Below are 16,481 nucleotides of genomic sequence, written 5' to 3' on the forward strand. Positions count from 1 at the left end.
CCAGTATTTATGGTACAGCCTCAACGCACTGCCCCATATACTTCAGTAATTCAGGATTCCTTTGAAATGACAGAACACACCATCAATAAAGCCTGTCACTCCGGCCCAGGACTCATATAAGCCTTATACACAGCTACTGTAAGTACTTTATTTTTTTTTTAAAAAAAGAGTATTTATTTATTTTTTAATTACCTAAACGCTTCTAACATTGAGGCTCTGTGCTCAGCAGGAGAAGGATTGTAATTTCTCAGGTCCCACACCAAGCTAAAATTGTGACTCACAACCTTTATGGAGTTAGGCCCTGATCCAGGGGCTGGCTTGGCTGCTGCATTACAAAAACAGTACTCATGTTATGCTTGAAGGGTGTGAATCCCTTGTGTCCTATTTCACAATTTATTTTGGAAAAAAAATGATTTAATTTTTTAAAATCCCACACAGCCCCTTCCACGGCAGAGTAATTACAGATGTTGTTGAGTGACAGGCTGCTGGCTCTCGAGCAGACCCCAGGCAGTCAGTGGCTACACAGAAGGTTATGTTCACCCCGTCCCTTGGTAGCTGATGTTTTGACCTCCGCTTGTTAGGGCCGCTGCCCAGCTAACTCCGAGGCATCAATCAGCTAATTTGTTAAACTCGCTTGCACGTTAGCAGAATTTTTTTTTTTAGTCTCCGAACAGTTACTGAGCTGAATTCGGCATTGTCCCGCACGGTGACATAAACGCCGCACTGACTCGCACATAAAGGCACTATTGATATTTTTATGTACACGGCTCACAGTGAGGTATGATGGATCTCGAAGCCACATTCATCAGCCCCGACACCCTGGAATTCGCAGTGAAAATTTGATTAGTCGACCGACCCCCCCCCCCCCCCACCGCCCCCGCCCCCACTCCTCCCTCGCATTTGCTGCTCTCAATCATTTTAAGGCATTAGCCTCAGTCTATTAATATTAATAATTTCATGCCTGTGTGTAATTCAATGTTGCTCGTCAAATCTGAAGCATTAGTGAGTGCCCCTGTGGTGGAGGCTGCTCGAGAAACTTGTTGGGAGCATGTGTGCGAGTGGACGATGTGCGTGTGTAAGTGCACACTGCGTCGATGTGTGTAAGAACACGCTATATGTGTAAATATACACTGTGTGTAAAAATACTGCACATGACTGTATGTGTGCATACCATCTGTGCATATGTGTGTAAATGCACATTATCTTAGAAACGTCTCAAAGTATCTCAGATATTTGGGGGCGATTTTAACCTAACCTGCCCTTTGGGGAACTGATGGGTTTGGGTGCAATGCTGGTTTTGTACCCTGCCCGATTTTACTCCATTGAAGTCAGTGCAGAGCAATATTGGGCGGGGTGTAAAACCGACGTTCCACCCAATCTCGTGTGATTCCCGCCTGGCGATTTAGGTTAAAATTGCCCCCAATTAATTTCTTTGAAGTGCACCTTGCTGTTATGTAGATACACATGGCAGCCATTTTGTGCACAGCAAGATCCCACTAACAGCAACAAATGACCAATTAATCTACTTTTGGTGGCATTGACCGGAACACTGGGACAATCCCCTGCTCTCCTTCGATGTTCACTGGAACGGGCATTCTAGTCCTTGGTTTATCATTTTACCTGAGACAATACGGCAATGCCCTAAAGTGCTAGCCTCGACAGGGTGCCCAGATCCTGGAGTGGGAGACCTCACACAGGAGTCGCTGGGGGAAGCGACGAGCCCCCCTTTTTAAAGAAGTGCGAGAAACTCTTCTTCACAAAAGGCATCCCAGGGACTGGACTGCCCCATTAGAAATTTGCAGGACTGTGGGACTAATTGGACAGCTCTTTCAAAGAGCTGGCACAGGCATGATGGGCTGAATGGCCTCCTTCTGTGCTGTATCATTCTATGATTCTATGTCAGTTCAGTCAGGAGAAGGTTCTGCCCGGCTCCATTAAACGGTAGCAGGGAAAACAAGACGGCTGGAAAACGAATCGCTGTCAGCTTGAATTTGAGTTTTTTTAAATCCAAAGACACCTTTCTGTGCCCAGTGGCCTTGTATGTTGAGGCTGTGCATTTTATTAGGCTATTAACACGACACAGTAAACCCTGTGAGCTGTGAAGAGCATTTGTGCAAACACACGCTGAGTAAATCGCTGCTGGCACGTTAACAAAATAATATTTATGTAGCAATAATGTTAAGAAAATAAAAGAGCTTTTATACCGTGATGTATTTATGTAATCTGCGGTCGCATTCCTTCGTAATATATCAGCTTGGGGCTCGCTGCACTGAGAGAGTATCGGATCCACACACTGCTGTGATTCTATAGCAGAGTATAGACCACCTCTTATTCAGCTGATGTACACGAGCTTGTCAGCTAACCATGATGGACACTAATTCATTTGAACATTTCATGTTCAGGTTTATCCATTCCTTGTCCTCCCCACCACCCTCCCATTTTCAAATGCGTTGAAAGTATTTTTGGCTTTGACTTTTGTCCCCCCAACTCTTGATACTTAGGGGGCGGGGGGAATCTTCCACTGTTGGAAACAGAGACATAGGTGTGATGTCCTTTAGGAAAGCAAACCTGCCGTCCTTACCAGGTCTGGCCTATATGTGACTCCAGTCCCACGCCAACGTGGTTGACTCTTAACTGCCCCTCTAAAGTGGCCCAGCGAGCTCCTCTGTTGTATCAGAGCTCTTCACAGCTCACCTTTTACACCTTTTTTTTAGAAACAGTATGTTGCTGGCAGAATTTTGCGAATAATTCATCTGAGATGGCGCCGCCCCCCTCCTCCCCGAAACTTCTGCAGGGGGATTCCGCTCTCCCAGCTGGGGTGGGAAGGGGTGGAGGGTGCACTCAGAGGGAGTAATGGTCAGAGAACTGGGCCTGAGAACTGGGTTTGTGACCAGCCCTCTGCTTCCAGCTGGGAGCGTGAGAACGTGCAGTTACGTCACATTTTTAATCATTTTTAAAAAATTTGTTTCTGCACGTTCTCTGTTCATCTTCTGAAGCTGCTGCAGTAAGATTCCATAGGTGAGAATGTGTCAATATTTGTCGGAGATTTCTGGGAAAATGTCAATATTTGCAGGGGGTTCCCTGGGAATGTGTCAGTATTTGCAGGGGAACCCCGAGAGTGTGTCAGTATTTGCAGGAGGTTTCTGGAAGTGTGTCAGTATTTGCAGGAGGTTTCTGGAAGTATGTCAGTATTTGCAGAAAGACCCTGAGTGTGTGTCAGTATTTGCAGAAAGACCCTGAGTGTGTGTCAGTATTTGCAGAAAGACCCTGAGTGTGTGTCAGTATTTGCAGAAAGACCCTGAGTGTGTGTCAGTATTTGCAGAAAGACCCTGAGTGTGTGTCAGTATTTGCAGGGGGACCCTGAGTGTGTGTCAGTATTTGCAGGGGGACCCTGAGAGTGTGTCATCATTTGAAGGGGAACCTGGGAGTGTGTCATTATTTTAGGGATAGACTCGGAGTGTGTCAGTACTTGTAGAAATACACTGGGATTGTATTACATAATTGCATTGCGTCTATCGGAGTGTGTCACTATATACAGGGGTGCTTGGGAATGTGCTACTATTTGTAAGGGGTGTGTTCATGTTTACAGTGAATCCCTCATGTAGAAAAGTTTAAAAAGTAGTGTTGGGGTGGGAGGGGGGAGAAAGCAACGTATAAAGGAACATATATAGGGAAGTCTTACCGTCAAACCCTTGATTCAATAAACTTAACTCCTTTTCAGTGGCCTTCCTCCATTTGCTGAGTGTAGCAGAATTCTCTGGTCACAGCATCCATTGGTGATTTCCTCAGAGCAAATTTGCAAGAAGGTCGTGGGTTCAAGTCCCACTCCAGAGACTTGAGCACATAATCTAGGCTGACACTCCTGGTGCAGTACTGAGGGAGTGCTGCACTGTCGGAGGTGCCGTCTTTCACAAGAGGCCTTAAACCGAGGCCTCGTCTGCCCTCTTAGGTGGACGTAAAAGATCCCATGGCATTATTTCGAAGGTGAGCAGGGAAGTTCTCCCCGGTGTCTTGGCTGATATTTATCCCTCAGTCAACATCACTAAAAAAAAACAGGTTATCTGGTCATTATCACATTGCTGTTTGTGGGAACTTGCTGTGTGCAAATTGGCTGTCACATTTCCACATTACAACAGTGACTATACTTCAAAAAGTACTTCATTGGCTGTAAAGCACTTTGGGACGTTCCGAGGTCATGAAAGGCGCTATATAAATGCAAGTATGTCATTTTTCATTTAGTGTTGGTATCGGTCTCTCCCGCCCATTTTCAAAAATGGACCAGGCTCATCTTTTACTTATTTTTTTCTGGTTTCTGACCCATCCCGTGCAGAGTTTTGCTCCATTTAACTGCACTGCTGCATTTTACCCACGACTTTTGCTGTCATTGAGTAATGTTTTTTAAACACTGAACTAACCGCTCCCTCAATGACTCAGTGGGGTAAATGCACAAAGTATCCTGAAAAAATAAAGACTGGAACAGTTCAGGGTTCAAATCCCAGTCTGTGCCGAGTTAGTTGATCTCAGCAGGTAAAAACTTGGGCTCTGTATCACTGGGATAGATAGACAGGGAGACAATCAGTAAATATATTGGTGTAATTCCATGTCTTTTGTTAGGTTCAAAACGTTAACCTGACTGTTGCCACTGACCTAGGAAGTCTTTGTGTACAAGTGATGGACAAGTAATCTAGTGGAATGGCCAATCGATACACGTTTTGAAGCTCTGAAGTCTTTTCTAGTTTGTTACCAACTGAATTTAATAACAAATGGTACAGGATCCACTTCTGATCACTATCCAGTGACTCCTTTACTATGTGTCTGTGCGTGTATCCTTCACTCCACCATTGGTGGTCGTGCCTTCAGTCTTCTAGGCCCTAAGCTCTGGAATTCCCTCCCTAATCCTCTTGCTTCTCTCTCCTCCTTTAAGACACTCCTTAAAACCTACCTCTGTGACCAACCTGTCCTAATGACTCCTTCTTTGGCTCGGTGTCAATTTTTGACTGATAATATTCCTGTGAAGTACCTTGGGACGTTTTATTGCTATGTAACTACAAGCTGCTGCTATATGGAGGGTACTGGATGAGAACAGGTCAGGGCTTGACTGTGATGCCTCCCACACGTAAATAGCCCAGCTCACTGTCTAGGTTCACACAGCCAGAATAGCTCCGAGTTGGCTGAAGTACTGGAGAAAGAAAATTCTATTGGCACTACTGTTGTGTGCTCAGTCCATCAGTTCAACACATTGCTCTGGTACTCAGTGAGTTAATTCATTGGTCACTTGGAAAATTTCACACATGGAAAAAAAAAACCTTAAGAAAACTTAGAACTGAAAATATTTTTTTTGTGGGGGGGGGGGGGGGGTTTAATTTCTCTCAATTAGTTTTATTTATTTAATGTTCAATTAGTGAAACTGCCTCTTGTGTCTCCCGATGGCGGCCACATTCCTGGGCTCCCCCGTGAGACGGACCGTCTGGTCGGGAATCTCTCGACTGCCAACTGGGCTCCCAAACCACCGCAAGCCACAAAGCCACAAAACCACCTGACTCCGGCTGCCAAACTATTCCACAAATATACAAATGGCAATTAGATGTGTTTTTCTGCTGAAGTGTCTCTCACTGAGCTCTAACAAATTGCAGTTTGCTTTCATTTTTCTTTTAAGACCGAGCCTTTTTATGCATTTATTTCCCCCCCCCAGAGTAAATCCCCGGTGCCCCGTCCTTACCTCTTCGTACACGTTGCTCTTTCTCCCACTCTGTGTAACTAAGTCTGTACGTGTCAGTACTCCCTCTTTTTCTGCCTCTCTTTATCTCTGTCTCTCTTTATCCATCTCTGTCTTTCTTTGACCAATCTCTCTGTCTCTGCTCTGTGTCCAATTTGCCTCCTCTCTTTATCCAATCTGTCTGTCTCTGTGTCTCCTTCTGTCTCTCCTCTCTCTGTCTCTTTGTCCAATATGTCTCTCTCTCTCTTTCTGTCTCTTTGTCCATCTGCCTGTCTCTCATCTCTTTGTCCATCTGTCTGTCTCTTCTCTCCCTGTCCATCTGTCTCTTTTCTAGGTTTCCCACTCTTTTCCTTCTCCAATTTTCTCCCCATTTCTCAAAGTCCGGTTCATGTTGGGACCCGGTCCCCGGGGAATATCCACCCTCTCCCTCACCCGGTCCCCAGGGACCATCCACCCCCTCCCTCACCCGGTCCCCAGGGACCATCCGCCCTCTCCCTCACCCGGTCCCCAGGGATCATCCACTCTCTCCCTCACCCGGTCCCCAGGGACCATCCGCCCTCTCCCTCACCCAGTCCCCAGGGACCATCCACTCTCTCCCTCACCCAGTCCCCAGGGACCATCCACTCTCTCCCTCACCCAGTCCCCAGGGACCATCCATTCTCTCCCTCACCCGGTCCCCAGGCACCATCCACCCTCTCCCTCACACGGTCCCCAGGGACCATCCACCCTCTCCCTCACCCGGTCCCCAGGGACCATCCACTCTCTCCCTCACCCAGTCCCCAGGGACCATCCACTCTCTCCCTCACCCAGTCCCCAGGGACCATCCACCCTCTCCCTCACCCGGTCCCCAGGGACCATCCACTCTCTCCCTCACCTAGTCCCCAGGGACCATCCACTCTCTCCCTCATGTTCTTAACACTGCTGGCAATGAGTGATAACAAACTAGTCAATAGGGGTGAGATCACAGCTCAGTCCTCCCCACACCTGCCACACACAGGCTTGTGATAACTTTCAAACAGAGACTGTTGGACATTGATCTAGAAACCTAGACTGAAATTTTCTCCTCCCTGGCTCTGGAGCACAGAAGCCAATTGTAGTCCTAACTACTGTCCTAGTTCAGAACCTACCAGTTTATTAACTATCTCTTTCTGTCTGTGTCTCCCTGTGTTTCTCCTTCCCTCTCTGTCGCTCTTTCTGTTTGTCTCTCTCTGGCTCTCTTCTGCACCACGCAGGTGGTAGTTTATTCACAGCGATTTATCTCTAAACCAGGGGCTTTTTGACTCCTGAATTCACATGTATGACACATGTGTGTGTACTCTCACATCGGCGGCTGTGTTTTAAGCTGTGCTGCGAGGTTCTTTTCATGAAATGGCAGTCATTTTTAGATGAATAGAGCAGACGCCTGGTTCGCCCACCACCAAAGCGATTTGGCAGAGTAAAGGAACTGACCGCCAGAGATATAACCGCTTTGGAGATCCACATTTTCATCCACCGCTAATAAGAGTTTCTACAAACATACGAACATAGGAAAGGTGATGGACAGGAAGGGACCTCCTGGTCCTTCCAGCCTGTCCCACATAGGTGTGACGGTGTGTGCATCACGATACTTAGAGTTCGCACCCTGCCCGGATGTAATCTCCTGAGAGAGGCCAATAAACAGATTTTTAAAAATCCCAGTTTGGGGAAAAGAATCTGGAAAATCGCTCTCAGTCCCACTTAGGCGGTCGAAACTGGTCCAGGAGACCACTCTGGCCCGGATCAATGTTACCAGGCACCTGCCTCTCGTACAAGGTGATCTCCGCCTTCTGCCCCAGGCAGAAACAGGTCCAGCTCTCGCCTGAAGGAATTCAGCGAATCAGCGTTCACTGCATGAGCCGGCAGCCTGTCCCACAGGTCCACTATTGTCTGGGAAGAGAAGAACCTCCTAACATCTAACCTAGTTCTGCCCTTACACAACTTGTAAGAGTGGACCCTGGTCCTCCCTAACCTATTTAGTTGAAACAACTGATCTCCACAAACGCTATCTAGTCCCTAAATAGTCTCTAATCTGCAGTATGAATTTGAAAACCAGAGACATATAGAAACAAAATGCTATGTGCCATGAGTTGAGCAAAATGTATATATATTCTCTAGTGGAGACTAGACAAGCTGGGGTTGTTCTCCTTGAAGCAGAGAAGGTTATGGGGAGATTTAATAGAGATAATCAAAATTATGATAAGTTTTGATAGAGTAAATAAGGAGAAACTGTTTCCACTGGCAGGAGGGTTGGTAACCAGAGGACACAGATTTAAGGTAATTGGCAAAAGAACCAGAGGGGAGATGAGGAGAATTTTTTTTTGCGCAGCGAGTTGTTACGATCTGGGATGCACCGCCTGAAAGGCTGGTGGAAGCAGATTCAGTAGTAACTTTCAATGGGGAATTGGATATATACCTGAAAAGGAAAAATTTGCAGGGCTATAGGGAAAGAGCAGGGGGAGTGGGACTAATAGCTCTCTCAAGGCACAAGCATAATGGGCCAAATGGACTCCTTCTGGGGCAAGGAGAAAACTGGGGTGGGAAGAAAAAAAACTGTAAACAAAAACCTGTAATTACAGGTCCTTAAAATGTGACAACCATTAGTCATGATTAATACTCAATGAAACAGTTATTAAGGTGATTATTCCTTGGGCTGTTGGACTATTTGCATAAAGGAAAATATCTAATCATAAATTAGTTCACCCATTGGCATTGCATAGATGGCAGCAAGACCCAACATGGCGTCGAGATGATTAACTGTTGTTATTTTAGTTCTGTGGCTCTTTGTTTATTTACTCCTGAAATAATGCCAGGAGTTACTTTTGATCTTTCCTAAGGATGGAGGGTATCACTGTCACTAGCTATGGTTGATCTGCTCTGGAGATCATCCCTATGCCAAGCATGTAGATGCAGTGACATTGTAACATGAAAGACCCAAGAAATTTGCTGCAAAAAAAATGTTTCACAGGAATGATATAAGCAGAAATCTTCCTGATCCGCCCAAGGAAGATCCTAGATTGCCTTTATCTATTCTCTGTGTTTCAATGCACTGCTTCAGTGTCATATCTGACCGATTAATCTGGGATCTTCCTGGATGATCTATAAGTTACAGAGAGAAGAAATGAGACCAGAAGCTCAAAGAGGTGCCACATCAAGGCAGAGTCAATTTTTATTGGCAACCCCAGATAATGGGCTATTTATGTGCCTGTTTCTTGTATGTAGAATATTTTAATGTTTTGTGAGTCACTCCAGTCCAATAACTCTTGTTCTACCAAGCTTGCCATCTATATATTATTATAAATCTTGTGTCTGCATGCACTTCCTGTCAACTTTTTACCGTTATAAATTCCTATGTTCTCATTTATAATGGAAACTGCCTATGTAAACGCATCACACTGTAATTACACCCTCCTGCACGGCAGTGCCACCACTGGTAGGCGGGTGTAATTACAGTGTGACAAGTTTACATAGGTAGTTTCCATTATAAATAGGAACTTTTAATGGAAATATAAAAATAAAGACAGATTGTATAACTTGAAAATGAGGCCTGAATTATGTTTGTACACTCTGAGCCAGTTATCCCCCAACCCTTTAACCATGCTTCACACAAAGATTAGACTCGGTCTTGACTCCCGGTGTATAATGATTTAAAAAAATTTTTTTTTTATTCGTTCACGGGATGTGGGCGTCGCTGGCAAGGCCGGCATTTATTGCCCATCCCTAATTGCCCTCGAGAAGGTGGTGGTGAGCCGCCTTCTTGAACCGCTGCAGTCCGTGTGGTGACGGTTCTCCCACAGTGCTGTTAGGAAGGGAGTTCCAGGATTTTGACCCAGCGACAATGAAGGAACGGCGATATATTTCCAAGTCGGGATGGTGTGTTGCCTAGTGCACGCACTTGCTGCCCACAAACGTAACTTCCTATTGTCACAATTTTCTGTCAACTTTCATCATCATAGATTGCTATGGCAATATTTCCCATTCATTCAGCTATGTCAACTGTTATGCTGCAGATGCAGGCTCTGGTCACCAGGTGGCTCTCTGGTCACTCTCCCAACTCCATCAGCATCTTGTGCATATAAAATAAAGTTACATTCATCAACTGACCACTGGCAATTCTGCAAGCAATGTACCTGTACGTAGTATGTTTTTAGGTAAAATTATATTCCCGTTTCATTGAACACTCTGTGCTGAGTTAGCTGATCTCAGACGGGGCAATAGTAGCGGTGATACAGTTGGTCTCAGTGGCCTAGAAATTGAATCGCGCCAGAACGGCTAGGCCCGAGACACACCCGATATTGGGCCTCATTTACATCAGACCAGCGAGCTGCAGAAGCTTGCAGTGGCCGGCACTGATCCATGGTTTTAATGTGAAGCTGGGAGGAGAACTCCTGTGCCTCCCAGCTCCACATTCAATAAGTAATTTTTTAAAACTTATCTTTTTGGTGGAGTCTTGCAACGGTTCCTTTAAGGACCCGCTGGTTAGGCCGCATGTAGACCTGGTTTTCCTGAATGTAGCCTGCCTGGCGTTGACTGCGTTCAGGCAAACCAATTCAGTAAAGGGGGCATCAAACAGGCGTTAGGCCCCATTATTTGCTTATGCAGAGAGCCTAACGCCTGTTTCAGGTGGGGGCCCTGCATGCCTCTTTTGATGCCTATACCAATATGGTGTGCGGCGCACTTCCGGCTCAGAATGCCCACCACTTTGGATGCTTTTGTGCTCGTTAAACGGGCGCAGCATCATCAAATTTTTAGGCCAGTGTCTCCAGTTAGGAATGGGGAAAATGGTTCCCATTCCTGATCACAATCCAGTGACTCCTGCTAGAAAGTTCACCGTGTGAACCTCTAGTGGGTTTGGCTGTGATGCCCATTGTGATCGAATAGCCTGCAGATACTCGAGCCTAAATTTTCCGCTATTGGTGCAGTTTAGACCCTAAACTCAAATGGAAGTTTCCTGAGGTTCTCTCACTTGCATAGCCTCAGGTACAGATTTGGACAGATGCAGGAGGCCCGCTAGTTGCAGGGGTGGAAAATTGCATGCAATTTAAAGGGAAGGGGACAAATAATCGGAATAGGGTGAAAAAAATTCTGAAAGTGTTTGGAAAGGCTCTGAAGGGATCCCATTTGTGAAGGCTGAAGGGGGAGGGGATTAAGATACGATGGTGCTGCATGAGATGATTGTCCACTGTGCCACTCCAAGATACTATATCCTTATAGGTCAACATTGCAGCATGCCTGACAAGTGGCACCAAATTTCAGGCTACTGCTCACTGTTAAAGTCACTGGCACGGCCAACTCCATGCTGCATGTTAACAGATAAAGACTTGCATTTATATAGCACCTTTCACATCCCAAAGTGCTTTACAACCAATGAAGTACTTTTGAAGTGTAGTCACTTTTGTAATGTAGGAAATGCAGCAGCCAATTTGCACACAGCAAGGTCTCACAGACAGATGCAGGCGAGAGGGTCCAGGGGGTGGATAAAGATCTCCTCTTTTGCAGCCTGCCCTGCTTGGCACCCTTTGTGGATCCTTCTCTTGTGTCAAATACCTCACCAGGGGCAGGGGAACCACTGTTCATATGGAGGATAAACACCAACACGGACTGGTTGGGCCAAATGGCCAGCTTCTATTCTGTAATTCCATGGTCCATTTGCCAGTATTTCTATCCCTCACCTGAGCACAAAAGTGCAGCAAAAAGAAAAGATGCAAAATGTATGGAAGGAGGGTACAGTAGCCTAGTTGTTTATGGGACTGAACAGGCAACCCAGAGGTTATAACCCAGGACAAAGCAGCTCGCTTGATTGGCACCCCATCCACCACCCTAAACATTCACTCCCTTCATCACCGGCGCACAGTGGCTGCAGTGTGTACCATCCACAGGATGCACTGCAGCAACTCGCCAAGGCTTCTTCGACAGCACCTCCCAAACCCGCGACCTCTACCACCTAGAAGGACAAGAGCAGCAGGTACATGGAAACAACACCACCTGCACGTTCCCCTCCAAGTCCAACACAATCCCAACTTGGAAATATATCACCGTTCCTTCATCATCGCTGGGTCAAAATCCTGGAACTCCCTTCCTAACAGCACTGTGGGAGAACCTTCACCACACGGACTGCAGCGGTTCAAGAAGGAGGCTCACCATCACCTTCTCAAGGGCAATTAGGGATGGGCAATAAATGCCAGCCTCGCCAGCGACGCCCACATCCCATGAACGAATAAAAAAAATGTTCAAATCCTACCATTGCAAGTTACGATAATTCAATAAATATGGTAATTTGTGAGCCTGTACCAGAAAATGCCCATGAAAGCTGCTTACTTTGGGTCATACAAATCCAACTGGCTCACTAACACCCTTCAGGGAAGGGAATCTGTCGCCCCTCCCTGGTCTGGCCTGCTTGTGACACCAATCACACAACATGTGGTTGACAAAGTGGTGCAATGCTCTCCTGACCGGCCTCCCATCTTCCAAGCTCCGTAAACTTCAGCTCATCCAAAGCTCTACTGCCTGTATCCTGACTCGCACCAAGCCCCATTCACCCATCATCCCCGTGCTCGCTGACCTACATTGGCTCTTGGTCCAGCAACGCCTCAAATTTAAAATTCTCATCCTTGTGTTCAAATCCCTCCGCGGCATCACCCCTCCCTATCTCTGTAACCTCCTCCAGCCCTACAACCCTCCGAGAAGTCTGCGTTCCTCCAACTCTGGCTTCTTGTGCAACCCCAATTTCCTTCGCTGCAGCACGACCCTGCATATATTGAAAGCAGACTCGAGAACCCCATGTCCTAACTTCTGAAAGCCTGTGCCAGCTACCTAAAGGAAAAGAGCGCTACCAATTGGAGAAAACATTTATTAATAAACAGCAACAAAAATAACGTGCAAGTAAGTCAACAAATAAGGAAAAAATATGAAACACAGAGTTCTCGAGACACTGTGCTTGTGGTACTTGGAATGTGCTGCTCCAGACACACACAAGTCTGCTTCCCTTGCAGACTCAATAGGGCCTCATTTTGAAAACCCATGAACTATAACAACATGGTCAGACAATGATTCTCTATTCCTAATGTTCACTGTTACCAAAACTCCAGAAAAATAAGGAACTTTTGTGCAATATTATTTACAATTTTCTTGTTTTCTTGCTAGTAAATATAGTGATGGCCTCCCTCTCCCTCCTTTTCTTCATTTCTCACCTCTCTCTTTCTCCCTAGTTTTCTTGCTCCCTCTTCCCTCTTTTTATTTCCCCACTCTTGTTTTCTTTCTCTTTCCCCTCTCTCCTCCCATCTCTCTCTCTCTATCCTTTTCTCTCACCGTCACTGTTTCTGTCTCTTCCCATTTCTCTCTTTCTCCCTCCATTGCTCATTCTCTCTTCTGCTCACCTTTCTGTCGTGATGTATTGAGTGCAATAGAGCAACACTGCAAAATTAACAAATTGGCGACAAAATCACTGGTAATGGTAGCACCGTGTAAACAAGGCTAACAAAATGGTTGATATCAGGGCTGCGCCAATGGTGGAGTTGGGTTGATATGCAGCCCTTTGACTGATGGGTACAGTTTTGACCTTTCTATTATCTTGTTCTTCCTCCGTGCACAGCATTAGTGAACACAGGAATTCACCCAGAAATAACTTCTTCCCATTGCTGGGCTAAGCATTGCATTGTGTTTCAGGAACCTGTTCATCAAAAGCAACCTGTGGTAACCTGCACTAGTTATGGACCCTAGACAGTCTGCCTCTTGGGGCAGTGGACCCCAGCTACATTTAATTGTCTGTCCCCTCCCAGTGCAGGTCTAAGCCCTTTGAAGTACTGGTGTTTGATCTTTTTGCCTGGCTTTGATTTTTCAATAGAAAGTAGCAGTGATTCCACTCACATCAAGACTATTTTTGTTAAATTATGCAATTACTGTTAATTGTTCCCATCCATGTGTAACATCCATTCAGTATTAAAATGGCTGGGATTTCAAAAGGGGAATGCAAATCTAGCAAACTTAATTTTTTTTAAAAGAGTTTTCTTTAAAAGAAGCCATATATTATTACTCCCAATGGCCGTGCGGTTTTAGGTATCACCCATGGTGGCACTGAGCCACACAAGGTTGGATACCCAATCTGTGCTGAGTTAACCGAGGAGGCTGATTCTTCCTCTCTTCAGGTCGGCTAGGTTAGTAACCCACCGCCATGCCAACTGAGATCAGCTACGCTCAGTTGCAGGTCCTTCTTGGCGAGGGTTGTCAACCTTCCCAGATTGCCCCGAGTCTCCCGGAACGGGACATGGATCTCCTGGCCTGTAAAGGGTCAGTACCGTGCCGAGTGAAGCAGCAGAGAAGCTCTGTGGGATTTTGCTTTTGGCTTTCACAGAATCATACAGTGCAGAAGGAGGCCATTCGGCCCAATGTGCCTGTGCCGGCTCTTTGAAAGAGCCATTCAATTAGTCCCACTCCCCCGCATTTTCCCCATAGCTCTGCAAATTTTCCCCCTTCGTGTATTTATCTAATTCCTTTTTGAAAGTTACTATTGAATCTGTTCACACCACCCTTTCAGGCAGTGTACTCCAGATCATAATAACTCGTGGCATAAAAAAAATTCTCCTCATCTCACCTCTTTGAGGAGAGGTGCCAAGATTACTTCCATTGTATCTGAGAGTTCTAAGGATCGAGACAGTTGGAACACAATGGCCCCTGAGCCTCGAGGACCATGGCAATGTTGGGGTACATTTTGCGTTTAGTGCACCCCAGTGCAGGGCTCCTGCAATGGGAGTCCATGTAGGAATTGGGGTGTGGAGGTTGTGTGCGGGATTCACAGTCCACATGATATTTCATCTGCATTGATGGGCCAACTACTCCATATTGACCTTGGAGGGGGTGCAGCGCAGATTCTCCAGAATTATACCGGGGCTAAAAGGGTAAGATTATGAAGTCAGGTTGCATAGACTGGGCTTGTATTCCCTTGAGTATTGAAGATTAAAGGGTGATCTAATTGAGGAGTTTAAGATTATTAAATGATTTGATAGGGTTGATAGAGAGAAACTATTTCCTCTGGTGGAGGGAATCCAGAACAAGGGGGCATAACCTTAAAATTAGAGCTAGACTGTTCAGGGGTGATGTCAGGAAGCACTGCTTCACACTAAGGGTAGTGGAAATCTGGAACTTTCTTCCCCAAAAAGCTGTTGACGCTGGGGGTCAATTGAAAATTTCAAAATGGAGATTGATAGATTTTTGTTAGCCAAGGGTATTAAGGGTTACAGAACCAAGGCAGGTAAGTGGAATTGAGATACAGATCAGCCATGATCTAACTAAATAGCGTATCAGGCTCAAGGGGCTGAATGGCCTCCTCCTGTTCCTATATTTGTACTGTAGGATGTGAAATGCAGCCTGAGGTTAGATGGGTATTCTGGAGTTTTGCCTTCTTTAGCTTGAGCGGCGGAGAGATGGGTTCCCTCGGGAGATTTCGTGGGTGGGTAAGGCCCATGACACAGTGGGTGGTACAGGGAACAATGAGCTTTTTCATGCACTAAATGCATACGGATCTAACTGGAACTGTTCCTGTTTCAGTTTCTTATCGCTGAGAGCGACCGAGGGGGCCTGTGCAATATCGACTGCTCCAGAGCGCAACAGAAGCCGGTCTGCGGGAGCGACAGGAAGCTCTACAAATCCCACTGTGCCTTCCAGCGAGCGAAATGCAGGGACCCCACCCTCTCAACAATGCCACGGAGGCGATGCAGCGGTAAGGGTGGAAACACCAGGGCAGGGCCAACGCTTCCATTAGTCGATGGTCTACTAGTTACTTCTAGTGTTCAAATCCCTCCATGGCCTCGCCCCCCCCCCCCCCCCCATTCCTATCTCCGTAACCTCCTCCAGCCTTATAACCATTGGCGATCTCTCTGCTTTCCTCCAATTATGGCCTTTTGCGCACCACCCACTTCCTTCGCCCCATCATTGGCGGCCGTGCCTTCGGCTGTATGGGCCCTAAGCTCTGGAATTCCCTCCCCAAATCTCTCCACCTCTCTCTTCTCTAAGGGTAGCTCTCAGACAGGTGCCTGTAGCACACATCCGTTCACTCCGTTTTAGTCACGTATAAGTCATCTGTTTAAATATTGTGTGACAGGGTAGTGTTAAATCATTGGAGCAATTAGCTGGGCGTTTCTTGCATAACTCCTCGAGGGATTTCTCTGACCTGCACTGTCCCCCAATTTAACACTTTCCATAAATCTCCGTGTGTCACTGCGCAGGTGGATGATCCATTACAATCTGTTTTTTGTGAAGGCAACACTTTGTTTTTAAGGTATCTTTTCCTCGAGTGGGGCCTCCACAACCAGAAAAAGAGAAGGCAGCTTGCTCCCATGCATGAGAGCAGCACTGTGGGGGGGGGGGACACCCAGTTGGGTGATGCCAATCTTTGGGTTTTAAAAGCTTGTAGGAATGAGGGAAGGTTGAATGAAGTAAGGAGTTCTACAGTTTTGTGGCTATGGAGCAAAAATGAATTGGAGTAGGAGGCAGTGCGATGAGTTTTTGGGATAGTTTCAACCCGGCTCCCAAGAGCACAGTTTGATGTTGATACTGATTTCCATTCTCATCATTAACACAAAAGATCACCCAAAGTATAAGATCACAGAGGAATTTAAGCATCTTGAATGGAATCCAGTCAAAATCAATTCTTACCAGTTGGCAGGACTCCTCAGTGAACTTTTATTACTAATTTAGCACAAAGCTTAAAGGCAATCCCTCTCTCGCCTGCAGCCTCCAATCTCTATTGCACTGT

The 16,481-nt window shown here is 46.2% G+C and overlaps 1 protein-coding gene across 3 annotated transcripts in view; it reads left to right on the top strand.

Annotated features, from left to right (window-relative positions):
- Positions 1-16,481, top strand: part of LOC137305973 (SPARC-related modular calcium-binding protein 1-like) — an 82,497-nt gene that overhangs the window by 5,460 nt on the left and 60,556 nt on the right. For all 3 annotated transcript variants that reach the window (XM_067974954.1, XM_067974955.1, XM_067974953.1), the window contains exon 2: positions 15,275-15,446. In XM_067974954.1, coding sequence (XP_067831055.1) covers positions 15,275-15,446 — 172 coding nt within the window. The remainder of the gene's footprint in view (positions 1-15,274; positions 15,447-16,481) is intronic.

This window comes from Heptranchias perlo, chromosome 41, assembly GCF_035084215.1.
Source record: "Heptranchias perlo isolate sHepPer1 chromosome 41, sHepPer1.hap1, whole genome shotgun sequence".
Classification (NCBI taxonomy): Eukaryota; Metazoa; Chordata; class Chondrichthyes; order Hexanchiformes; family Hexanchidae; genus Heptranchias; species Heptranchias perlo.